The 27,409-nt window shown below is 37.2% G+C and overlaps 1 protein-coding gene and 1 long non-coding RNA gene across 5 annotated transcripts in view; one reads left to right on the forward strand and one right to left on the reverse strand.

The window, feature by feature from the left end:
- Nucleotides 1-22,173, reverse strand: part of LOC112671657 (uncharacterized) — a 43,926-nt gene extending 21,753 nt beyond the window's left edge. Inside the window, exons 1-2 of one of the 4 annotated variants that reach the window (XR_004811445.2) lie at nucleotides 20,744-22,173; nucleotides 19,681-19,851 (exon numbers count right to left, since the gene is read on the reverse strand). This is a non-coding gene — a long non-coding RNA (uncharacterized LOC112671657). The other 3 variants (XR_004811444.2, XR_004811443.2, XR_003143761.3) reach the window with 3 other exon arrangements.
- Nucleotides 1-24,805, forward strand: part of LOC112671654 (glutamyl aminopeptidase) — an 87,835-nt gene extending 63,030 nt beyond the window's left edge. The window contains exons 13-20 of the mRNA XM_025465924.3: nucleotides 62-117; nucleotides 8,859-9,009; nucleotides 10,003-10,076; nucleotides 10,184-10,288; nucleotides 10,377-10,547; nucleotides 12,365-12,505; nucleotides 20,851-20,929; nucleotides 21,911-24,805. Of these exons, the coding sequence (XP_025321709.1) occupies nucleotides 62-117; nucleotides 8,859-9,009; nucleotides 10,003-10,076; nucleotides 10,184-10,288; nucleotides 10,377-10,547; nucleotides 12,365-12,505; nucleotides 20,851-20,929; nucleotides 21,911-22,063 (930 nt within the window). The 3' untranslated portion in view covers nucleotides 22,064-24,805. The remainder of the gene's footprint in view (nucleotides 1-61; nucleotides 118-8,858; nucleotides 9,010-10,002; nucleotides 10,077-10,183; nucleotides 10,289-10,376; nucleotides 10,548-12,364; nucleotides 12,506-20,850; nucleotides 20,930-21,910) is intronic.
- The last annotated feature ends 2,604 nt before the right edge of the window (nucleotides 24,806-27,409 follow it).

Below are 27,409 nucleotides of genomic sequence, written 5' to 3' on the forward strand. Positions count from 1 at the left end.
TTTTTCAACATGCTTTGCTTTAGTAATTGTGCTACTTACCTCTTTTTCTTTTTGTTTTCAGAACTTTTCTTCTGCTGACCGTGCAAGTCTTATAGATGATGCTTTTGCCTTGGCAAGGTGAGTTTTGGAAGGAGAGTGGACTATTTAAAGAACAGTGGATTTTGTCATGAATCTCTTTTTTTGATGAATTGCAGCCAAGTTTAAGTATTAGTGGTAGTTTAAAATATCCAAAGTCACTATTTATAACATTATTGTTTTCCTTAACTCTTTTTTAAAACTCATATAAGCCTCATAGCTGAAATACTCATATTCACTCTTAACAGACACAGAAAAACTCACCTACCCTACTGACTTTGAGTAAGGTTCATTTATATCAGAGCCTTTGAGCTAATTTGAGTGACATTTGCAAATGCTCAGAAGTGCACCTTCATAATTTGATTTAATAAAATGATAATGTGTTTCATTAACTTACTTCTATGAGCCTAAGCCCACTGTATGAGTTTATGGCTAGAGTTGTCAACTCTTGTTCAGGTCATGAGGGTAAGAAGAATGAGACCGGGTGCTCTAGGATTGATCAGAATTAAGGTACCGCTTAAGAAATTCGACTTTTTTTGTTTTCATGACCTGAAGGTAACCTACACTTAGAAAAAAAAAATCAGCATAGATTGGGAAAATGCAGGAGTAGTAACTACAGTATCTTTGGGATTTTTTGTTTTGTTTTGTTTTCAAGTAGTCTGACACCACTATTTCAACAGGTGTTTGTTGAATTTCTGGGATTACTGTAGGAGCCAGGGACACAACCAACTGGTTTTGCTGGCTTTGTAGTGGCTTCATCCTAGATACAAGCAGTGTACTGAGAAGGAGATGCTACTTTCTCAAAAAGTCTTCACTAGCCCCTTTGTCTGGGTTAGGTGTCCCTTTCATGGGCCCTGTGTGTCACCACAATACTATACTATCATTTCTTATTAACTGTCCATCTCACTTACCAAATTGTAAGTTACGTGAGGGGAGGCACCCAGATTATGTTCCTGTTTATTTTATTCCTGGCTCTTAACTGTGACTGGCCCATGGCAGAAGCTCATTAAATATGACCCCCACATGTCTGAAGGATAGTATACCATCACCAAAGGCATGGGAGAACTATTTTACACAGACTTCCTAGATGATACACTGGAAGTCAGAAAACCTTCTTGACATCTTTTAAGGAGGAAATGGATAGGGTTATAAAACAGGTTCTGGGACAATTAAAATCTTGATTCTGTATTACCTTGAGTAAATTTTTTTTAAGATTTTATTTTATTTTATTATTTATTAGAGACACAGAGAGAGAGAGAGAGAGAGGCAGAGACATAGGAAGAGAGAGAAGCAGGCTCCATGCAGGGAGCCCGATGGGGGAATCGATCCCGGGTCTCCAGGATCACACCCTGAGCATGAACGCAGACACTTAACTGTGCGTCCTACCTTGAGTAAATTTCTTAACTTCTCACTGACTTCATTTCCTTATGAGTAAAATGGAGATGATCTTATAAGACTCATTTGAGAAATAAATGAAATAATGCTCATAAAACACCCCAAACAATGTCTGGCCCATAGCAAGTGCTTAATAAAGTGTATCACTTGACTGTACCAGACACTGCATAGGCCTTGGAAATTAAATGGTAAAGGAAGATAATCAGTATATGAAAACACAATAGAACTATTAAGAATTCTTTTGGGGGGAAACTCTCCTAGGAATGCATCATGACCTTTTCCAAAGCTTGGCATCTTGGCTGTTAGAGATTACACAGAACTGCAATATCTTTATGGTTAAATTCCCATCATAATACAATGCAGACAGTTCTTTTTTGCTTTAAGAAGTAAAAGCTTCTTGAACAGGTCACTCTGGGGAACTGTGTATAAAGCAATTAATTCACACAATTGAAAGACTTTCTTGCATTTGCCCAGTTCCTTGGCCACAGCCCAGTAAAATTTTGGAGAGATACGGAAAGGAAGAAAGTAAAAGAAATTTGAAAACCAAAAAATACGTAAAATCACACAGCAACTGATCTGGAAAATAGTTGAGCAATCACCTGAGCTATAACCTGAGCTATTTAGTTATCATCCAATTTCCTTCTGTAATGCATGAGGAAAACAGGACTCAGGGAAGTAGAGTCCATCAATATTGGCTATAGCCAGGTGTGGTTCACTCTGAAACTTTAGGGAGAAAAAAAGGAGAAACATGTAGTTAAACAGGTTAGTACCTGTGATAAGATAAGAATTTATACAGTTCTACTTGGGTGTTTAAAAAGAAATGTTAACTATCGTGTTTCATAAGCAGGGGTAAAAGAGCACATCTAAATATAAATGTATTCTTGATTCTCCTATCCCCAAAATAGAGGAGCTAGTACTGTTACTGTCCTGGATGAATATCCAGATGGGCACATTTGTTCAAGACAAGGAATAAAAATTCTCCCAGCTACTTCAAGTCCCCCCGTCTTTGAATTTGAGTCAAGTCCAGTAAAACCACCAAAGTTACCAACTTCGTTTAAAGTTCTTCCCTGCCCCCAACTCAGGCTGGTTTCAGGCCAGCCACCTACAGTGGGAACAAGGTGCTTAATGTCTTCTCCATTTTGCTGCATGGAACTTCTACTTCTCCTTACTCACTAGACTGCCTCTGATTCCTCCAGAACTAAGGTGAGGAGAGCAGGGAGGGAGAGCAGGTGAAGGGAAGAAAGATCCTCATATGCTATCTACGTTTGGTCCTCTGTGAACTTCGTAGATGTTTAATACTAGCTCATTTTCTTGTGTACTGTGTTCATGGGGTATTTGCCATCTGCACCCATTTTTACTGCTAAGAGTCTTTCTCTTGTAGTTCCTTGAGATGGGTAAGTGAAAACCTCTGAACCATATCTGGTCCAAAGGAAGTATGAATATATTTTTCCCCCAACAAAGTCTGGAAGAATGGGCGACTTCATACAGTCTTAACTCCTTCACTCTGAGATTAGAGCAGTAGTCAACCGTAGTCTCTTATCTATTAGATTTCTCAGAGTATCAAACACTAGGCCACTGTGCCCTCAAACTTTAGGATACGCAGGTACAACTCTTCAAGTGGTTTCATTGAAGCCCCTTTTCCTAGGCTTCATGTGAGAGGAAAAGCCTCCTGCATCCTCCTCTTCTCTGTGGGAGGAGAATATTCACAATACCCTGACAGTGCTCCCCCAAAGCCCTCTTTTAACATGTCTCATTCTGCCCCTAGCCTCTCCAGTGCTTTTAATAGCTGGTGATAGGTTATCAGCTAAGGTCACAAAAAGGGTCACCACGTTAGTTCCAACTTGGTGGGCCTGTATCTTATTTTGGGGTTTAGGCCAAAGGGCCTGGTTTGGGGGTTAGGCAAGGGGTCTTGCCAGAACAGAGGCAGAAAGAATCCTTTTTTGTCCACCTGTTACATTAGGGTTTTCTTTTTCAATAGCTTATTGTGCTATGTAACCACTGTTTGCTAAAGCCAGGAAAGGGATGAGGAATAACAAGGGAAAGCAGAGAGCACTGCCTAACAAGCCTGTGAGTGGAAGCAGGAGTCTCTAGGTGAGGAAACAATGGCAAAGGATGGTTTAAAAGGCCATCTAAGCTAATCATCCAAACAGAATTTTAGCCACACATGCTTCACACAGCAGTGGCTCTCATGATATCCAAGGTGAGGAGCAAATTACCAAATAAAGACCACCAAATGAGCATAAGCCACACCAAGTTATAGACCTCTAGGGTCACTGGGTCTTACCATTTTACAGGTGTTTGCAGAGGTAACCAGAGCACAACGCAGGACTGGATAAGCAACTTCACCCTCCTACTCCCTGCCCCCCCATACACACACACTTTCATGCTGCCTTTTAAACATAGGAGAAATAGGGTAATCAGGAAGATACCAAAAAAGACCTAATTGTTTGCAAAGAGACTGTGTTAAGCCAGAAATCTGAATTTAATTGGCAAGTAAACACTGGGAGAGCAGACACAAACGGGGATTTGTTGAAATTCTCCACATCACCAAAGGCTTTGCTGGGGGACATGAGCACATGGGATTAGTTGCATCTACCTAGGCACCTTTCGGGACCATTTCTAATGTCTCAGTGAAGAGAGATGTTGGACAAAACACTGCTTAACTCAGCTTCTCTGAGGACTATACTGTATTTCCAGGTCATATCTAGTGAAGCAAAAACAAACCCTTTTGTCTGTTTGTTTGTTTTTTTAATAAATTTATTTTTTATTGGTGTTCAGTTTGCCAACATATAGAATAACACCCAGTGCTCATCCCATCAAGTGCCCCCCTCAGTGCCCATCACCCAGTCACCTCCACCCCCTGCCCACCTCCCCTTCCAACACTCCTAGTTTGTTTCCCAGAAACAAACCTTTTTTTATAGGATTCCCCGAACTTCCTGGGTACCTCAGCCCAAAATAGGAGGGCAAGATTTCTCTCATCGGACCCATTTGTCCTCTTTTCCATCAAATTTGGTGGGAACTTTAAGTTATAGCCTCCATCTTCTCCAGGTGATAGGATAGTTATATAGTTTAAGTCCATCAGGCTGGGCTTTTTCTAGATGATGGAAGATTTTTTAAAAATTTGTGGGAGGCCATTTGCTTCAACGTAGATGGAACTGGAGGGTATTATGCTGGGTGAAGTAAGTCAATCAGAGAAGGACAAACATTATATGTTCTCATTCATTTGGGGAATATAAATAATAGTGAAAGGGAATATAAGGGAAGGGAGAAGAAATGTGTGGGAAATATCAGAAAGGGAGACAGAACATAAAGACTCCTAACTCTGGGAAACGAACTAGGGGTGGTGGAAGGGGAGGAGGGCGGGGGGTGGGGGGGAATGGGTGACGGGCACTGAGGGGGGCACTTGACGGGATGAGCACTGGGTGTTATTCTGTATGTAGGTAAATTGAACACCATTAAAAATAAATTTATTATTAAAAAAAAAAAATTGTGGGAGGGCAGACCTGGTGGCTCAGTGGTTTAGCGCCACCTTCAGCCCAGGGCCTGATCCTGGAGACTCAGGATCAAGTCTCACATCAGGCTCCCTGCATGGAGCCTGCTTCTCCCTCTGCTTGTGTCTCTGTCTCTCTCTCTCTCTCTCTCTCTCTCTCTCTCTGTGTGTGTGTGTGTGTGTGTGTCTCATGAATAAATAAATAAAATCTTTAAAAAATATTTGTGAGACACCTGGGTGGCTCAGTCAGTTAAGCATCTGACTTTGCCTCAGGTCATGATCATGGGGTCCCGGGATTGAGGCCCCTGTCTGGTTCCCTAGTCAGTAGGGAGTTTGCTTCTCCCTCTCCTTCTGTCCCTCTCCCCTGCTTTGCTCTTTTTCTCAAATAAATAAATAAAATCTTTTAAAAAATTAAATAAAATGCTTAACCATATCTGACTTTCAGAACTACTATGTGCCTATGGATTTTACAAATGGAGTTTGAGACTCAAAGTTGCATAAGAATGCTGCCTTAGGTTGAGATCCCTAGAAGCAGAGTATGAAACGCAGGTTCATGTACATTTAGTTTATTAAGAGAGTACTCTAATGAGATAAGGAGTATGAAAACCAGGTTAGGGCAGGGATTAAAAGCTCAGCCCTGATATGGTCTCAGATGGAGTCTAGCTTTGCCAGATTCTACTAGGAAGCTATAAATTGTGCTGTAGAGTGGGTCCAACTTGAGGGAAGCAGGCTGGCTTGTTGCATTCCTGAATCAGAGAATTAATGGCAAGGGATGGAGATTGCCTAACCTCTTAGGCAAGATGGATATATTTGGCCAAGCGCTATTCTTTGAAGAAGGTGGCAGCTGTGAGCCAACAGAGCACTGTAAGGGGATCTGAGAAGGGCATATAGATGCCTTTGTTCTCAGAACCAGGTCTTCTCATGTGGTCCCACCAGTATCAACTCTGGCTAGAAGCCTGTGAGAAATGCAGATTCTTATGCTCCACTCCAAACCTGCTAAATCAGAAACTCTGGGGCGGTGGGAGTGAAGAGTATGTGATATAATGAACTTTCCAGGTGTTGCTGATAGATGCTCAAATTTGAGAATCATAGTTCTAAATGATACTGCTCTTCATCAGGAGTATCAAATACACTTGTATTTGAAGCTACAGAGTAACATAATTTGTGGGAAATGAAAATTCCATCAACTAAATTCTCAAAATGTTATGCCTATAATAACCAGCAAAAATTCACTCCCAGTCCAATGTTCTGACCATATGACTCAAGACTTAAAGAAAACAAGTGAGGGATCCCTGGGTGGCGCAGCGGTTTGGCGCCTGCCTTTGGCCCAGGGTGCGATCCTGGAGACCCCGGATCGAATCCCACGTCAGGCTCCTGGTGCATGGAGCCTGCTTCTCCCTCTGCCTATGTCTCTGCCTCTCTCTCTCTCTCTCTATGTGACTATCATAAATAAATAAAATTAAAAAAAAAAAAAAAAAAAAGAAAACAAGTGATACCAAAATGGACTTATTGCATAGTTATCAAGCATGTTGGAAAAATAAGGCAATAGGATAAGATATCGATTTTCAACATTTGAATACATAGTATTTCCTCAGAACCTCTAACCTTTGGATAATTGGATTCCCTTCTTACTTCTACTTATGCTACCTAATTAGCCAATTTTTCTGGCTCTGGTAACTGAAATCCACTCCTTCTAATTTTTTCACCTACCTAAAATGTAGGTGACCACTTGGTTTCTGACCAAACTGTCGTTCTTCCTAACCTTTCATTATTCTCTTCACTAAATTGATCCTCAGAGCAACAACTATTCTTTATGAACACCTTTAAAAATTACCAACTGAACATAGTTGTTGCTGTAACCCCTAGGAAAAATAGAGAATCGTCAAAATTAGAAAATTCTCAAGTTTCAAATATCAACACAAAATTCTAAAATTTTTCTTACTTAAAAAAATATTCTCAGTAAAACACTCCATTTCTCAATATTTTTTAAAGATTTATTTATTTATTCCTAAGAGACACAGAGAGAAAGAGAGGTAGAGACACAGGCAGAGGGAGAAGCAAGCTCCCCACAGGGAGCCCGATGCAGAACTCGATCCTGGATCCCAGAATCACGACCCGAGCGGAAGGCAGATGCCCCACTGCTGGCCACCCAGGCGTCCCTCCATTTCTTCATATTATTTGAACTTTTATTAAGGGAGGTTGCATGCTCCAAAATGTAATTCTTTCTAACTAAGATCAGGACCTGAGAAAATAGGGGAAATTAGCACTCTGAACTGAAAAAAAACTCTATCATATCTCACTAGTACAAATCAAATGATGCCAAAGATTTCCGTTCTTTTTTTTTAAAAGATTTTATTTATTTATTCATGAGAGACACAGAGAGAGAGAGAGGCAGAGAGACAGGCAGAGGGAGAAGCAGGCTCCATGCAGGGAGCCCGACGTGGGACTCGATCCTGCGTCTCAAGGATCACGCCCTGGGCTAAAGGCAGCACTAAACTGCTGAGCCACCCAGGCTGCCCAAGATTTCCATTCTTATTTATGTCCAAAACTACTAGTTCATCCTCTAATCAAACTCTTGGGGAGAAATCAAGATATAATTACATTCTTCATTCACAAAATACTATCAAACCTAATAGCATTCAATGCATCAGTACTACTAATTCAATAATTCAAGATTTATTATTCAGTTTAAACTTTCAAAATATAATTTGAAAAGACAGAATTCCCATCTAAGGCTGTTTTAAAAATCTAGGGTAAAATTTGAGGCATAACAGATTTTTGAGAAAAGTATTTCACAAAGTTCTAGAATCCCTTTTAAGGAGGAAGAAATTGGATTCTTTAAACTTTGAAATGTTGATAGAAACTTCAAATTTAGTGGAGAAACAAAATCCATTTTTATTTATCAATATTGTTGAAAATGTATAAAAAAGGAGATTTTTTAAATAATAAATTTATTTTTTATTGGTGTTCAATTTCCCAACATACAGTGTAACACCCAGTGCTCATCCCGTCAAGTGCCCACCTCAGTGCCTGCCACCCAGCCACCCCCACCCTCCACCCTCCTCCCCTTCCACCACCCCTAGTTCATTTCCCAGAGTTAGGAGTCTTCCATGTTCTGTCTCCCTTAAAAAGGAGTTATTTTAATGGGAAAAATAAGTTCAATTAGAATTTTTAAGCATTCATAATTCATGAGTATTGTTATGTTTCCTCTTCATATCAAATGTAATTTCAATAAGATATATTTATCAGGGTATATTATTATATTATTATTATATTATAATAAGATATATGTGTCATTTGTATATTATTTTCTTATAGATGATTTTTAAAGAGGTATTTATTTATATATTTAGAGAGAGTGCAGGAGGAGAGGGTAGAAGGAGAAGCAGAGGGAGAGAGAGAATCTCAAGCAGACTCCTTGCTCAGCATGGAGCCTGACACACGGGGCTTGATACCTCAACCCTGAGATCACAACCGGAGTAGAAATCAAGAGATGCCTAACTAATTGAGCCACCCAGGTGCCCTGCATCTGTAAATTATAATCAGCTTGTGTCTATTCATCAATATTAACTATAGCTAAAGGGCTTTTGTTGTATTCAGAATTTGGCCTCAGTGATTTTTCAAATGTACTTTTTAATGTTCTATTTTCCTCTTTCCTATCGAATATATGAAAGCGTTAACACATCATTGTGAATAAACCTCTTTGATTGAACCCCCCAAAATAAATGCATTTTCTTAATTGCTTAATAGAAGGATTCTCATTAACACTAAATTCTGTGATTTCCATATGAGTACTTTCAGTCAAATGTGTACTAGTCTATGGTTGGGGTTTTTTGTTTTGTTTTGTTTGTAGTCTATGGTTTTTAATTAAGGGGCATTTTTTTTTTCTCTTCTTTAGAGCTCAACTTCTAGATTATAAAATGGCTCTAAACTTGACCAAGTATCTCAAAATGGAAGAAGAGTTTTTACCATGGCAGAGAGTAATTTCAGCTGTAACCTATATCATTAGCATGTTCGAAGATGATACAGAACTCTACCCTGTGATTGAGGTGATGTTAATGATATATCTTATGCAAGTAAATGTGCAGCATGAGCAGAATAGGGAGGTTTCTGAGGGAAGGAGCTTCTGAAAGACACAAAAGCACATCCGCCGGCCAAGTGAAATTAAAGGAAAGTATAATGACATGACTAGTCAAACCAAAGAGATGCTATCTCTATTTTTTTTCAACTTGAGATGTATCAGTGTTTTTGGTTTGGCGTACCACTTAATGTATTTTAGTGTTAGAATACAAGAATTAATATTTTAGTTGCAATAGACAGGATACTAACTAGATCCTATTTTTAATGGATTTATCTATGTTAAAATGAATTTATTCTTGCTAAAATATACCATTATATTTCCTTATCCCTACTGCTGTTATTTCCACATTGAGATTTTATTATAGGATAGTTATTCTAAATACTTTGCTCTGTGTTTTCTGCAGCACATTGGTAGGACACTTGCAATTTTAAGGAAATTCTGGATTCAAATCTCTAGCTCTTCTACTTACTAACTTGGACTGATGATTTTATTTATGAGTCTTCATTTCCTTTGTACAATAGGAATGTCAGCACCTCCCTGCCTGTGGCAATGGGATAGGTATAGATCATATAAAATAAACATCCTTTGTAAATCCAAAGGCAATATATGTATATTGGTTATCACTATTTTTATTTCATCAATATTTGATTAATCTTTTCAGTGCAGTATGTCCAGTGTTACTCTATTTCTTACAAATGTTAACTAAAAAGTAGAGGTTAAAAGGGACTTACCCAAAGTTTTATAAAACATTATAGAATGATCCAGGATGTTCTGTTCTTCAGGATTAAAGCAAATTTGCAATGGGATAAGAACTGAAAATGTTCCTTCCCTAAGGAGAGGCCCAAAGTTCTCTGAACTAGTAGGAGAGAAGAGTACAATGGGGGGAAACTGTAAATTATAACAAATGAGTAACTGCTGAATAGTAAATTATTACTCATTGTACATGGTTCTTTTATTTCAGGAATACTTCCAAAGTCGAGTGAAGCCCATTGCAGATCTTCTAGGATGGAATGACGTCGGAGACCACCTTACAAAGTTATTTCTTACATTTTTAAAATTAAATTTCATTTAATATTTGTTTGTGTATGTTAAAAAAGTTAAGTGCTCATTGGCCCAGCTTTGTGTGTGTTTGTTTTTTTAAGGTTGCTCCGTGCCTCCGTATTAGGGCTTGCATGCAAAATGGGAGATCAAGAAGCCTTGAACAATGCTACACAATTATTTCAGCAGTGGCTAAGTGGGACTGTAAGGTGACTGTTCACTGTGTGTTCATTTCTAGAGGACTTCAAACTTAGAAATGAAGAAATAAAATCTCTGAAGCACAATTTCTTCTTCTAGGCTTCCTGTAAATCTGAGGCTTCTGGTATATCGGTATGGAATGCAGAACTCTGGCAATGAGACTTCATGGAACTACACTCTTGATCAATACCAGAAAACTTCATTAGCTCAGGAAAAAGAAAAACTGCTGTATGGATTAGCATCAGTGAAGAACGTTACTCTCTTGTCAAGGTAAGTTTTTTTTTTTTTCACTCATATGAATGGCATTTGATGATTTATGCATCACGGTCACTTTAAGATGCTAATTAAAGTATGATACATTTCCAAGAAAATCTATTAAAATGTATTTTCCCGACAAGAAACAAAATATCCGTGTACGAGTGTAATAAGGAAATGTAATCTCCTATGAAAACATTCTGGGAGTAGGCAGGTTCTAGTGGTGAGCAGTGGTTCAACATTTTCATCCAGGGCCTGGGGTGTTTCTCTTTCTGTTCTTCCATCCTCAACATACTGGATGTCTCATAACCTCTAGAGCTCCAAATATTTTGTCTTCACACAAATACATTCAGTGAAAGAAGAACAAGAGCAAAAGAGTTCCTCCTCACAAGGCTTTGTCTTTTATGCTAAAGGTGAGTTATCTTTGCTTCCCCTCATAACCAGAACTGGATCATACTTGATCATTCTGAGTTAAATCTTTTTTTATTTTTTTAAATTTATGATAGTCACAGAGAGAGAGAGAGAGAGAGGCAGAGACATAGGCAGAGGGAGAAGCAGGCTCCATGCACCGGGAGCCCGACGTGGGATTCGATCCCGGGTCTCCAGGATCGCACCCTGGGCCAAAGGCAGGCGCCAAACCGCTGCGCCACCCAGGGATCCCGATCATTCTGAGTTAAACTCTAGATCTACCACTTGATCATTTGCCAGCTAGGAGGAACTTGAATTCTTTTGACTGATTTGGGCCATCATCATAGTCTGAGGCTAGGGTAGGCGCCTACCTACTTTCCTAGGATCAGGGATACATTGATCCAAGCCCAGAACAAAGTTGGTTTCTGTCAGCGGAGAAAGAGTCTGTGCCACAATATGCACAGAAAACACAAAATACATTTATATTCCACTTGGAAAGTCGCTTGAAGTGCAGCTATGAATCCTCAACCACTTCACCGATGCTCCAAATCAACTAGCATCTGCCTTAATTCAGTTCTGGTTTCTGAGTTACTTACTGCATTCCCTTAACTAACACTTATGATGTCCTGTCTATGTGTAGGTATATAAATTGTGAGAATAAAACTGAATAAGTCATGATATCTATCCTTGAGAAATGTAGAGCTCATGAGAGGCAGAATTTAAATTAGGAAATTACAATGCAATAGCCAGTTTGTAAGGACTACTGGAAGCAGTTTGTATTCACCCGGCAAAGCCAACAATACTCCTTTATCATCTTGCGTCAAGGTAGATGTCAGTTCTCCTGCTCTCTGCCTTAAAATAGTCTACCAAGAACTTGATCATTTTGCCATTCCATAAAACATCGTATTGATCTATTATTTTGATGGCAGCGTGCTGATTATCGGATGAGAAAATTAGCAAATGCTTACTTGTCTTACTAAGACTCTTGGGAATTAGAGAATGAATGATAAGTTACACAAAAATTCAGGACTATCACTAAAGTGCAGTTTCTGGAAGTTCAATGGTCTAGAGTACGTTGAGATATTTCTGTAGGTACAGACACAGCATAGAGTTAATAAAAATCTATTGACTTGGTCACTTAATTTATCTTTGACTTCTTTGTATTAGACTATAATTATAGCTAACTAATCTAACCATATAGTTTACATTAGAAGTTTATTTCTTATAATCTGGGGGAAGAACAAATAAGATGTAATTGTTATCTTTTAGAAAATAAAAGTATAAGTACTTTCCCTTAATTTAATCTTTTTTTTTTAGTTAAGTGGGATAAAGGTGAGTGAAGTGCTTCTATTCAATAAATTCAATTAATTTTTTAAAGTTAATAGTTAACGTTTTGAATTGTTTTTCTATTTGTCTTTTCTTAGATATTTAGATTTGCTCAAGGACCCAAACCTTATTAAAAGTCAGGATGTGTTTACAGTCATCCGATATATCTCATATAACAGCTATGGAAAGACTATGGCCTGGAATTGGATTCAGCTCAACTGGGAATATCTAGTTAACAGGTAGGATAATTAGACAATGGTTTTTTTGTTCTCTTTGTTTGATATCATCTACAGGTTCTTTCTTTTTTCTCTCTGCTGTACTTTCTCTGCCATCTATACAATATCTGGAATGGCATATTATTAGAAGTAAAGGATCATGGTATTTTACTGCTCAGGAAGCAATTTACTAGTTAATTTTAGGCCTAATTCCTTCTCTGGAAATTATTGTTTCCATCTGATCTACAGAGTCTTGAAATCTGGAAAGATGCCTAAATTGCATTATTTTTAGTTTGGTTAAAACAAGTTAATATGATTCTTCCTGTTGTGTTAGCACCTGGTATAATGCCAGGCACTTATTTAATTTCAATATTTAATGAAAACTAAGTAAGTTTCTGGACTTGGGTTCAAACTAGAGCCTTATATCTTACTGAGTTTATATGGATGATAACTTTTATTTCCCTTGACCAGATAATTATACTTTAGGTATTATAGGGACCTATATTTCCCAGGCAATAGAGACAAGAGAGGAGCAAATCAAACTAAACAGATGGTTTCCCAAATTCCTTATTTCTTCACCCTCATTTAGAAGAAATGTTGCTATTCTTGGTCCCAATCCTCCAAATTTAGTGCTTAGTCTCATTAAAAATTTTTTGACAGAATATCAAATAGAATATAGATTATATATCCCAAATAGATGTGTAAATATTGACCAAAAGACCTTTACTGTCTGTAATCCCCACAATGGGTAATAGCCCCTGTCATCCCTTCCTAATCTCTCCTGTTTTCCCATCAGCACTGCCTCATTGATAATGGCTGCCTTATCAGAAGTACTAACCATGAAGATAACTTTTATTTCTGTTTTCTTTTCTACCCCACAATTCACCAGGCTGCCATTAGGTTCTTTCACATTTCTCATCCTTCTGATATCCAGATTATATCTGTAGCTTTCAACTAAAATACCCAACATTTTGCTTATTTGTGATAAATTTTTGCCTTTTCTGTTCTTGCAGTGATTGAATGTAACTGCTTATCCATCTCTATGAAAATTGACTGGCACGTGTGTATGTGAGTGTGTGTGTGCACATGTGATACTTTGTCCATCTCTTTTTAACTGTTTCAGTGAAATTCATGACTTAGAATTATAAATCTACTTATTAGAATTAGAATTATAAATCTACTTATTGAAAACACGTTATCTGGAGGTAACACTTCATGTTATGAAAGCTAGTACCTTTCATTTGCTTAATATATGCCTAGTGACATGTACTGAGTATTTTGTTTTAATCAAAAAGACTATAAGTCTTTCATTTTTTTTTGGTACATGCTACAGGGAACCTATGCAGATGAAGAAGAATGCTTACTTTTGAATTATTGAAAAAAGATAAGTAAATAATGTTCCATTTTGTAGAATAAAATGGCCATTCCCTTATTGTTTATTAAATAAAGTACTTTTCAAGGCCTTTTTTTAATAGTTCTGGTATGATTTATTTCAAATAATACATTTTTCATTTTAAAAAATTAGTTCATTTATCATACCTGTTAAAAATTAAGAATTCGAAAAAACAGGTGTTACTTTGTAATAAAAGTCATAAACACCTGGCCTTAAAATAAATTTATTAGACCTAATCCTGAATTTTTTTCAAAAAAATAATAAATTGATAAACCATTTCCAGTGCTAGTTCTAAAACCCTTGCCCAAGGCTTTTAATATTTCTTCATAGTCTAATGACCTAATTCTCTTGAGGTATTATTTTACATAGCCTCAAACATAAAATTATATTACAACCACATGTGGCACACAAAAATAATGCTCAATATTAATTATGGTTAGTTTGAATAACTAGAATTTCCCCACTAAAATTGGATAGGATGAATTAAACAAAAATGAGCAAGCTTTGTACAAAAATTTCCAAACTCTTGAATATTTCCCAGAACTCAGAATGAGTGATTTTCCTGCCTATGTTCCTGAACAATTTATTGTCATCCTAAAATAAGTAAGCTGCTTTTTTATAAAGGGTTTTGTCATGTCATTTTTATGACAACTGATGGCCACACTACTATTGCCCTTTCTAGTTCGAGATTTACTCAAAAAATTCCAAAGATACTTCTGCAATTAGTCTTTGCTTTTGTTTATTCCGCTAAAGTCTTAGATGAAACTGTGAAGGTAAATGAACTCAAGTCAGTTGTGTTGTGTGCTATTTTTTAAATATTTAAGATAAATTTTTTTTAATTTTATTTATTCATAAGAGAGACAGAGAGAGACAGGCAGAGACACAAGCAGAGGGAGAAGCAGGTTCCATGTTTTGGAGCCTGATGTGGGACTTGATCCAGGGACTTCAGGATCACACCCTGGGCCAAAGGAAAGCACTAAACCTCTGAGCCACCCAGAGATCCCTTAAGATAAATTCTTATTTTAAAAGTAATTAATATGATAAATTTACAGCATGTTTCCCTCTAAATGCTATACTTCATATGATACTGGTTTATTGGGATAAACATATTTTGTTCTTACATTTTTAGTATTTATACAAGTAGTTTCAGTCTTAATTCAATCTGTTCATTGCTAGTTCCCCAAAATATCCTTTAATTTGTAATCACTAAGAACAAAACAGAAGAGGAATATTATAATTATAGAAGGTCACTGAGAAAAATTGTTTTCTTACCTCTAATTAACAGACTTTCTTTGAATCTACAGAATATCAATATAGCAACTTAATGTGATTTCCTTTTTTAAATCCCTATTTTCATATTATAAAATAGGTAAGTATTTCTTGCACAAAATACAGATAAGCAAAAATAAGGACACAAAAATCACCTGTAATTCTACCACCTAGAAATAACCCTTGTCATACTACTGTTTTCTTGAGACATTTTTCTATGGCTGTTTATTTATAGAAATGGAATCATATAATACACATGGTTTTATAACCTGATTTTCTCCCTATATCATCCTCTATTGTGGATGTCTTTTCAAGTCTTTAAGTATGCTTCTTCAATTTATCTTTAATGTTCAATCATATTTCAGTGTGGAGATACATTAGTTTATTTAGCCAATCTCTATCTGTTGGATAATAAAACTGTTCCAGATCTTCTGATGAATGTTGTAGAATGGTCACCCAGAAAAAGATTTACTGTTAACTTTGCCCATTTTTCCAATCCTTGCTAATATTTAGGGCTGTCCTTAGAAATATTCTTGCTGACAAAAGACCTATATGTGTGTGAGACAGGAAACTATCAAAATTCTAGGGAAGGACACAAGCAGCAAGCTCTTTGACCTTGGTCGCAGCAATTTCTTACTAGACACATCGTCAGGGGCAAGGGAAACAAAAGCAAAAATGAACTATTGGGACTTTATCAAGATAAAAAGCTTTTCTGCACAATGAAGGAAACAATCAACAAAACTAAAAGGCAGCCTACTGAATGAGAGAGGATATTTTCAAATAATATCTGATAAAGAGCTAGTATCCAAATTCTATAAAGAACTTATCAAACTCAACACCCAAAAAAACAAATAATCCAGTTAAGAAATGGCCAAAAGACATGAATAGACATTTTTCCAAAGAAGACATACAAACAGCCAACAGACACATGAAAAGGTGATCAGCATTACTCAACATCAGGGAAATACAAATCAAAACCATGATGAGATACCACCTCACACCTGTCAGAATGGCAAAAATTAACAACACAGGAGAAAACAGGTGTTGGTGAGGATGCGGTGAAAGGGGAACCCTCTTGCACTGTTGGCAGGAATGCAAACTGGTGCAGCCAATCTGGAGAATAGTATGGCAGTTCCTCAGAAAGCTAAAAATAGAACTACCCTATGACCCAGGAATTCTATCACTAGGTATTTACCCAAAGGATACAAAAATACACATTCGAAGGAGTACATGCACCCCAATGTATAGAAGCATTATCAATAAAAACCAAACTATGGAGAGAGCCCAAATGTCTATCAACTGATGAATGGATAAAGAAGAGGTGGTGTGTGTATATACGGATGGACGGATGAACATTCAAGAGGGGAAAAAGAGAGAGAGGGAAACAAATCATGAGAGACTCTTAATTATAGAGAAGCAATCAAGGGCTGATGGAGGTGGGAGGCGGATGGAATAGACGGTTGATGGGTATTAAGGAGAGCACTTGTTATGATGAGCACTGGATATTATATATAAATGATGAACCACTGAACTCTTTTCCTGAAGTAATACTGAACTTTGTCAATTGACTAGAATTTAAATTATGGAAAAATAGAAAATTCCTTGGTAATTGAGTATATAAAAACTGATATCTCATTTTAAATTATAATCCTTTCATCCAGTAAATATTGTGTAACATCTACTATGAGCTAAACACTGTGCTTGGCATTGAAGATATGATAGTAGAAATAGACCTGGCTCTCTGTCCTCTTGGAGCTTAGGGTCTGGTAATGGAGACTGATATTAATAAAAGAATCACACAAATACATGTACACTTAAAACTGTAATAACTATAAATAGAAGAGGTTCTGGTCACACTGAAAGAGTGTAAAAGGGAAACTGACCAAGTCAAGAGAATTTGGACATTAAGGGCTTGTTGAGCTGAATTCTAAAGGAAGAGCAGGAGAGAATTAGGTGAACAGGAGGTGAAGCATTCCTGATACCTTCTATCAGAAAAGAGAAAAGTAAGGGCCAACATCTGCAGGGTCAGGTTAAGATTTGGGCTATTGTATTAAGAGCAATGCTAAGTCACTAAAGGGTTTTAATTAAGAAAGTAAAATGATTGATTTTACTTTGAAAAGAAAGCTGTGGTGGTAAAGCATAGATGTAGATGGGGGCCAAAGTGAATTTGAGAAAAGCAGTTAGAGAACTATTGGAGCAGTCTGAGCAGAAGATAGTGGTAGATTGGACTCTGGATAGAATAATGATGTTAGAGAGATAAGGACAACATTTAGAGCTTGGTGAATTAGAAATAGGACAGAGGTGAGGTAATAAGGATAATGCCTAGATTTCTGAAAAGATAAGGAGAAGAAGAACAATGGGTTTAGTTTGCTATTTATGATGCCTTTGAGTCTCTTTTTGAGATATTGAAGTGGAGATTGTTTCAAGGAAGTTATTATCCCTTGTCAAATGCTAATTAAGATTTGAGTAAATCCAAGACCGAAAAATGCCCATTAGATTTATCGGCACAAAAGCTATTGGTAACTCTAGAAAGAGCTTTTCAGTGGAGTGAAAGTGGCCGAACCTAAATTGAAGCAAATTAATAAATCAATCAATGAAGAAGATATGAAATATACAGAAATCTCTTGAAAAGTTTGACTATGATTGTGAAGGTGAAAGAAAGGATATCGAGATGCCAGATCAAGGAAGATTTTTTTCTTCTTTTATGTGGAAGATAGTTTATATATGTTTAATATGTTTTACAGCTGAAGAGAAAGACCCAGAAATTTAATACGTAAGACATAAAAGGTTCTTTTAAAAGTAGAATTTTTAAGAATGGGAGAAACTGGAGCAATGCACAGATGATAGAAGAAAAACAGGCATCTTTGTATGTTTGTAAACTAAAAGATGTAGGAGTTACTATGTGTTTTCTCTGTGAATTAGAAGATAAGGTCATCTTTGTTGCAGAGGGAGGGAAGTAGAAGAATGTCTGGAGGTTGGAAGAGAGTGAAAACACTTGAAAAAAGTAATTCAAAGAATGAGAGAATGAATTGACTAGGGTAATGTAAGAGGACTGTCAACGTTTAAGACGGATGTTCATGAATTTATAGTGAAACATTTTAGAAAAAGTTGAGAGACCTCCCTTGGCAGATATAGTGGAAATGGGCAGTTGATTTCATCACAAGCTGGAGTTTTGCTAGAAACAAACTATTAAACTATCAGGGAGTTTAGGACCTAGAAAAAAATGTTATTGAAAGTGGTAAACCATGGACTATAAATTACAGAAGGAAATAAGTGCAAGAAAAGGAAGAGCTGATGGTCCAGGAGAAAGTAGAGATAGGCATGGTCAATGGTCCAGTAATCCAGTCAGAGAATAGTCATAGTGAAAACTAAAGGTAAATTTTATCATGGAGGATGCATAAATGAATAGTGTACCTATGGATGACCACAAGATATGATCATAGAAAATTGTTGGCCAAGGTAAAGAAAAATCATTGGGAATGAGAATGTCAAGAAACTAAGGAGCTATGATGTTATATTTATCATCGATGTGGACCTTGAAATCACAGCTTGAGTAGAGAGGAAGACTAGAAGTCAGGTGTCAAAGTGTATCATAAATTAGGTGAGGGGAAGGAGTAACTAGAAAGAACAGACATCTTTTTAAAAAGTGGAGAAATAAAGGTCTGGAATCCACAGTGGGGAGCGTGAGCATACAACTTCTTTTCTGATCTGGTTCTATGAAGGATGTGGGAAAATAAACGTTCTCCAAATGAGAAGTAATATTTCCTGGAAAAGGATAGTTCCAGAAGGCTAGGTGGAAGGGATCAAGAGATTGGGAAATCTCAGAGTCTGTCAGGAGCAAGGAAGTACAGCATATACATTATCGGGACAATGTTGAGAATAGATGGCTCAGTCTTATTTTGGGATGACTGATAACATTAAGGGAAATTGCTTACCTTAGACTTCTGTGACATGAAAGATGAAAGATATAGTGGAATAAAATTCAGTGGTATCTGTGATAAGAGTGAACACTGGACCTAGTCCACTGAAAATCAGTGTTAATTATTAGATACATTTCATGTTTTGTTCCCATTGGTATATTTTCTCTTTATGTTTCTTCTGCAAACTGCTGATTCATTTCTTTCATAATTTCACATTGGCATATTTTTCCCTTTTACCAATTTGTAAGTGTTCTTTGTATAGTGAAAATATTTCCTCTTTTCACAACAAAAAAAATTTTGCCTTAATTTTATGAGTTTTTAGTATAAAAAATGTAAAGATATGTACAACAAACTTTATTAGCTTTTATCTCCATGGCGTCTGTGATTGTTACGTGATAATTTTTTTTAAAGATTTTATTTCTCTGAGAGAGAGAGCAGGAGAGGGTGAGGGGCAGGAGGAGGAACAGGCTCCCTGCTAAGCAGGCAGCCCAATATGGGGCTCCATCCGGGAACTCCGAGATCATGACCAGAGGCAGATGCTTAATGGACTGAGCCACCCAGGCCCCCCTGTTATGTGATAATTACTAAATGTAGAATTTCTTCTATTGTTTGCTTACCTGTCTGTATAGCGATACATTTTCTTTTATTCTTCACCAGTATTCCACTGATTCAAAGTTAATACATAATTCTTGTGGTTTTTCTCACACAGTGATTGATTGCGATGAGATGTTTATCTGTATCACAATTTTTTTGTATTACGGTCTGTAAGGAAATTTCTGATTCTTGCTCTTTAAGAAAAAAAAGTACAACAGAGACAGGAATAGAGTATCATCTCTAAAATCCTATATTTGCACTTAGCTTCAAGTGTCTGCGTAGCCTGAGTAATACAGATCATATAAGCTATTTATTCTTTTTTCAAAAAGCTTTATTAGCTACTTGCCTATTCTATTAGTCTGTATCAGCCTATATGACTGAGCTTCTCAGCTGTATGGGAAACACAGAAATGCAGCAGCTTAAAGGACATACATAATTATTTCTCACTCATGTTAGGCTCCTGAAGTGAGCACTCTAAGTTGTTAAAAGGTTCTGCCCCAGGAGGCCTACCTTATCTTGTCGGTGTGATTGAAGCTTGGAAGAAGGGGGAAAAAATCCAAGAAGTCCAAGGCAAACAATTTTCCTTGACTTAAGCAAGGAGCCAGAGGTTGAACGTGGTGGAGCTTCTGCTCCTGTTCCACTGATAAGAACTGAGCTGCCGGTCTGCACTTACCTGTGAGGGAGGCTGAGAGATGTTATCTCTGTCTGGGTTCTCACATGTGCAGGATAAAAGAACAGATCATTGGATGGGAATCCAACCAGCAGTTGACCACATCTGGGATGATGTTGTGGCCCTGTCTACAAAAAGACTGAAAGATGTGCTAAGAAATGTTCTTGAATAGGAATTTTAAATGAGGGGACATCTGGGTGATTCAGTGGTTGAGCGTCAGCCTTTGGCTCAGGTCCTGATCCCGGGGGTCCTGGGATCGAGGCCCATAGAGGCCCACATCCGGCTCCCTGCATGGAGCCTGCTTCTCCCTCTGCCTGTGTCTCTGCCTCTCTCTTTCTCTCTGTGTCTCTTATGAATAAATAAATAAAATCTTTAAAACTAAAAAAAGAAATTTTAAATGAAATGTGTTTACTTACTGTGTTTTGCTTACTTTGAAAATGACTTTTATTAAAAATCCACAAAATCCAAGATTTAAAGTTCTAGGCACTTATATTCCCTTTTACTTCCTTAAATTTTTCTTCAGATACACAATCAATGACAGAAATCTTGGCAGGATTGTCACAGTAGCAGAACCATTCAACACTGAACTACAGCTGTGGCAGGTATGAAGTTAAATTCCTCTATACTCATCTAGGAAGAACAGGATTACAATTTTTTTTTCTTTTTTTAAATAGAAATGGCATTTTCTCTATTTAGTTCTCAGACAAGGAGAAAGAAATAATTCTTATATCAAATTAAATGTATACCTATTTTTTTCTAAACTGAAAAAATTCAATTAACTAAGAAACAAAGTGTAAAAGTTGAGAAAGCTGAGGCCTTGAGAGGCTTAGAAGGCTACATGAGACCTTTTGACTTTACCAAAGCATGGATAGTAAATGTGACCTGAAATAGGATGGTCAAGATTTGATTCCTTCCAAAATTCACTGTTTTGGAATTTAAAGACTTTTCAGTTTCAAATATCTCAGTTCCCAGAGGGGAAAATGTTTATGGATGTTGGAAAATTGAGATTGTATGAATTTTCAATATCTGTATATTATATATTGGAATGTTAACATTCTGTGTGTTAAGAACCAAAAAAAACTTTTATTTGTGTAAGTAGCAAACAATACTATGATTGGGGGAGGATTTTGGAAGGAAGACAAATGATAGAACCAAGGTAACAGAGAGGTTATTGTGAGTCCTTAATAAGGGAACTGAAAGTATATTAAAATGTTCTGGACTCCTGAAGTGAAAGATAAGCCAAGCCAGCATTTGACAGACTGGGTTTTCCAGGGAACACCCCGGGGAACGCACAAAGTAGAGAAGCAGCAGAATCACAGAGGGGCACACCAGCCACCGATGTGCTGCTCTCCTTCCCCAGGATGGGAGAGCCTCTTTTGACCTGACGTGCTGCCAACAGTCCAAAAGCCATGGGTAATGATTGCCAATCGAAGAGACAGGCTCAGTCCAAATGATGCACCAAGACATGTGCAATGATAGTGAATTTCCAGGGAAGAAGGAAACAAATCCAGCCTGTAAATAAAAGCCTTGAAAACTAATGGGGCTTAAAATGACTTTCTTAATTATTTCCCTCTCTTTTCTAGATGGAGAGCTTTTTCAAAAGATATCCAGATGCTGGAGCAGGAGAAAAACCCAGGGAACAAGTGCTGGAAACAGTGAAGAACAATATCGAGTGGTTAAGACAAAATAGGAACACGATAAGACAGTGGTTTTTGGATTTACCTAAGAATGGCTAATGTGTCCAAATGTCATATTTTGGTTTTGTGAATCTGTTATATTTGGTGGCCAAATTTACAAGTACTATGGAGGGAGTCTTATACACAGATACTGCTTTTGCTAAGTAGTGTGTTTATATGGTTTGCAAAGCTTTTAAATTGTTCTTTGTTTATGAAGGAAGATACTAATAGAGTAGTTAATGTACTCAGGGATTTTTTTCTAAGTGTACTTCATTGGAGATTCTTCGCAAACTGAAGAGAATTTAATAGCCATTTTAATGTCTTTAAATATCATTCTTTATATCTTAAATCTGTGAAAATAGAACAATTTGGTCTTAGCTTTACATTTTTAGTACCAAAGAAACACTACTTAATCTTCTCTCTTGATTGATTTTTAAAGTTTAAATACCAGTACTTGAGGGACCTAAATTACCATCTTAATCTTTATTTTATTATTCAGAATTACACATACCTAATATCATTGTATTCACATGTGTCCTATTCCTTTAAATCCTACCACAGTAACCCAGGTTTAAATTTTACTCAAATAAATTAGCCAAAGAAATGGCTATTGCCTTCACTATAAAATCAACAAGAGAACTCTCCTCTCCTTTTTAAAATAAATCTGAATGATTAACTTGAAAAAAAAAATGTTGTGTTCCAGTGTCACTTGACTCTCGAATAATAATGACTGCAGCATTCCCTAAATAATTTAGCATGAGGCAAATACAATTCAAGAACCTAGCTTTTTTCATGCTTGGGACTCTGTCGTCCTGCTCCATTCCCTACAAAGCTCCTTCAAACATGCTATGAAATTAGAGGGAAGACGGTGCTTAACTTTGCTCCATGGATTTTAGAGAAAAAAAGCTAAATAATTGGAAACTGGTCAGGAAAGAGAGAAGGCTGATTATTCCATAAAACTAAATGGAATTAGAATTTAGCTTTGATCTAACCTAGCAATCTAAGTGTGAAAATGAGGAAACCCATGTATATCTCCAGCATGACTCTGCATATCTGAGGCTATATCTTCTCATAGATAACTTTTATGTACAAACCCTTAGATCCTAATCCATACAAAATAGCACTGATCAAATTCATATTCGTGACTTGATTAAAGGTATCAATTTTGTAACAGCCAGCGGCAAGAATATGTTTACTATGGCACTTGATGCCTAGTAGATCCACAATGTAAGTCCAATTGAAAAGAAGGTAAATGACTGTATTTGAGTCTGCTATATCTAGAAAATCTAAATTTATCTAGAATCTTCAGAAGTATAAAATAAGATTGATTTAATGATAATTAAAGCACACGAAAACAATCAAAATCTTAGCTTTGACTTTATTTACATAATAATGGGCCTTAATTAAACTACTGCTATTTCTTAATTATTGCTTCTCAATCTACACAGCTAAACTGACAAATTCAAAGGTGGGGGGTGGGGTAGAGAAGATTTAAAAAAAAAAGGAATTTCCATACCAGAACTTTAAAAATATTATTTTAAATTGCTTCGGAAGAAAAAATACATTAACAATATAAATCATCAGGAAAGCCCCACTATCCTCATGGTTGATCCTCCTGCTTTATGTAATAATTTTTTTAAAGAAAAATATAAGTTTAAGGAATAAATCCATTCCAACTTGCCTACAAGTCATTCTGTTTCATTCCCTTTTAAGCCTAAAATGGAGAATGAATTGTTTAGTTCTCTTTACTCCACGTGAAAAGGAGCTATGCCCACTCTGTCATAATAACTTCAGTAGCCCATCAGGCCCTTCTCAAACAGCATCTGGTTTTTAAAAGGCTGAAGACCGAAAGACAGATCTATGCCAAGAACAATTTACTACTCTGCTTGCTTGGTTTGTCCTGATTTTCACAAGGGAGGAAAATTAGTATGTTGTTTCCAAAATTAAACCGCAGTAAACCATCAACTTAAAAAAATTAACTGGAAGAAATGATCAGCAAGGTCATGTAGCAAGGAGCAGGGTCTGTGTTATTGCCTTGGACCTAGGAAGTCTACTCCTGTATTCCAGATCATTGTTATGCACCCACATAAATATAAAGTAGCAGTTCAAATAATAAACCATGAACGTAAAAGTGACAGGTGGGGAAAGTCTGGGAAGCAGAGATATACAACTGAGTTGAAGGCACTGGTATTCCTATAGTTTACCCTCCATGTTAGTAAAGAATTAGTCCAAAAAAAGATAAATATAATGTGGGAACAAAAATTTAGAATAGTAATTCTCAAAGGAAATTGAGAATAAGGAGGGACCAGACGGCAGGGGCTTTCTGAAACATTAGCAAATAATAACAATAATAATAGCAAACTTTTTTATTTAACCAAGCACTGTTCTAAACACTAGCACTCCACATATGTTAATTTCTATATTTACATTTACAAAAACCCTATGAGGTAGGTACTGTTAATATCCTATTTTACAGATGGAGAAACTGAAACAGAGAGGTTACAAAACTTGCTCAAGCCATAAAGTAGTGTCTGGCACCAGCCAGGATTTTGAACCTAGGCAGTTTATCACTAGATCTGTGTTCTTAACCACAGTGTTAGAATAGAAACGTGCTTTAAAATTGGAGTGATTGATCTGATGGAGTAAGTGGGTGATGGGCAGTAAGGAGGGCACGTGATATAATGAGTACTGGAGTTATATGCATCTGGTGAATCACTGAACTCTACCTCTGAAACAAATAATACACCATATGTTAATTAATTGAATTTAAATAAATTTAAAAAATTAAAAATTAAAAAATTAGACTGGAGTGATCTGGATTGAATCTCAACTACTTGTTAGCCAAGTACCTTTAATCTCTGTTGCTCAGTTTTCTCATCTATAAAGGGGGGACAAAAATAATAACTACCTCAATGGGTTGCTGTGAAAATGAAATGCAAGAATGCAGGTCAAGTCTCAATGGATGGGAAATAATAATCATCGAATAAACATTAGATGCTTTTATTGTCATAATTATGGTTTCTCCTAGTCCCCACTATTACATTAGTTTGGACAACACTGTAAACGTGGGTTCAAGAAAAACCAAACCTAAGCAAGTGAAGGCACTAAGGGGAGGTGATGTGTCAGACTAGGGTATTGTTCACAAATAGCTCCTGCCCCTCCCTGGGGAGGGTCCCATTATCTCGCCCCACTGAAGTGTAGCAGGGGCATGTGACTGACTTTGGCTGGTGAAATATGAGTAAAAGTGATGTATGCTGATTTGAGTCAGAAATGTCCAAAGTCAGCATGTTTGCCATGCCTTCTGTTTTTCTTCTGCCACTAGATCCAGCAATGTTCCAGATAAAGGTGGCTCTGTGGGTCTGAATTCCAGAATGAAAACAACATGGAGTAGAATGTAGCCTGCACACAGTGCACCTGCACTGTGAGTGAGAAACACCCTCTGTTACAGTGAACCACTGAGATTTTGAGGTTGTCTGTACCTCAGCATATTCTAGCCTAATCTGTCTTGTACCAAACTAATGTGGTACTCTAGCAGAGTTATTTTTCCAGTTCTCTTGCCTTAAATTATATGGAATTTAAATAAGTCAGTGCCCTTAAATGAGGTTTTATTGAAACATGAGTACAGGCACTCATTTACATATTAATTATGGCTGTGCTGAGTGGTTGCCAGCAGAGATCTTATGGTCCTCAAAGCCTAAAATAGTTACCTCTTGGATCCTTTACAGAAAAAGTTTGCAGACCCCTGCTAGATCTTATCTTTACTTCTTACCTCACTTTTCATTCAATGCTTTCCCCTTCCTCCCCCTTCTTCCATACTCCAACCCAAGGTTTCTCAACATCGGCACTTTTTGACTTTTGGAGTCTGTTAATCCTTTGCTGTGGAGGGCAATCCTCCACACGGTAGAATGTTTAGCAGCATCCCTGGTCTTTATCCTCTATCTTTTATCCTTTATCCTCTTTATCTTGCCAGTAGTGTCTCCCCCCAACCCCAGATGTCTCTAGACATGGCCAAGTGTCCTGGAGGAGGCCAAATCTCCCCAGTTGAGGATCACTGCCTATTAAACTTGTGAAGAGATACCATGGACATTATTTAGCCAATGTAAGTGACAGGTGAGGAGAGTATAGAAATCCAAAGACCCTTGAAAGGAAAAAGAAGTTTGAGGTAAGGAATGATAATGAAAAGAAGGCTGAACAAAGTACTCATTCATTCATATATTTGTTCAGATAACTAATATTTAAAAAATATCTATTATATGGCTGCCTGGATGGCTTACTCAGTTAAGTGTCCAACTCTTGATTTTGGCTCAGGTCATGATCTCTGCCCCTCATGGGGCTCTGTGCTGGGTGTGGAACATGCTTAAGATTCTCTCTCCCTCTTCCTCTGCCCCTCCCCTCTCTCTCTCTCTCCTCCTCTCTTTCTCTCTAAAAAAGGAGAAGAAATGAAGGAAAGAAGGAAGGAAAGAAAAGAAAGAAGAAAAAAAGAAAAAGAAAGAAAGAAAAAGAGAGAGAGAAAGAGAGAGAAAGAAAGATAGAAAGAAAGAAGAAAAGAAAAGGAAAGAAAGAAATCTATTATATGACAAACCTGTTGACCTAGATTTGGGAATGGATTTAGAACATAGGTGAGGGGCACCTGGGCAGCTCAGTCAGATAAACTGGCCCTTGATCTCAATTTCAGGTCTTGATCTCAGGGTTGTGAAATCAAGCCCCCCACGTTTGGTGCCTTGCTGGGCATGGAATCTACTTTAAAAAAAAAAAAAAAAAAAAGACAGGGACACCTTAGTGGCTCAGCAGTTGAGAATCTGCCTTCAGCTCAGGGTGTGATCCTGTGGTCCCCGCATGGAGCCTGCTTTTCCCCCTCTGTCTCTGCCTCTCTCTCTCTCTCTGTCTTTGATGAATAAATAAATAAAATCCTTTTTTAAAAAAAATAAAAAGAAGACAACTGGAAGAAATAATAGAGCAGGGTGAAAAACATGGGGCAAGGAGAATGTGGGAAGTGACTGACTAACTTCAGCAAATGATAATACTTTGACCTGATACTCCAGTGGAAAGCATTTAAATACTATTTTCCACTTACATGAATAAAACATGTATTTCCTAATGGTAATTTAGATCGTCGGATCTAGATTGTATTTGACAATGTGCTAGACGTTGTCCATTGTCACCGTGCCTCCATTTCTTCCATCTTCTCTGTCCCCATCCTCCTGTATTGCCAAGCTGGGATGCCAAAAATTGCACTTCCCTGGCTTCCAGATTATTTAAGTTCTGCCAATGATAAGCACTTCTATGAGACTTGAAAGGAAAAGAGAGAAGAGAGGCTGTTCTTCCTTTCCAGGAGAACACAGGGGAAAGCAGTTTCTGGGGTAGATGTCATGTCCCTGTGTATTTGCCATCTCTGAAGTGCAGGGA

This window comes from Canis lupus, chromosome 32, assembly GCF_003254725.2.
Source record: "Canis lupus dingo isolate Sandy chromosome 32, ASM325472v2, whole genome shotgun sequence".
Lineage (NCBI taxonomy): Eukaryota > Metazoa > Chordata > Mammalia > Carnivora > Canidae > Canis > Canis lupus.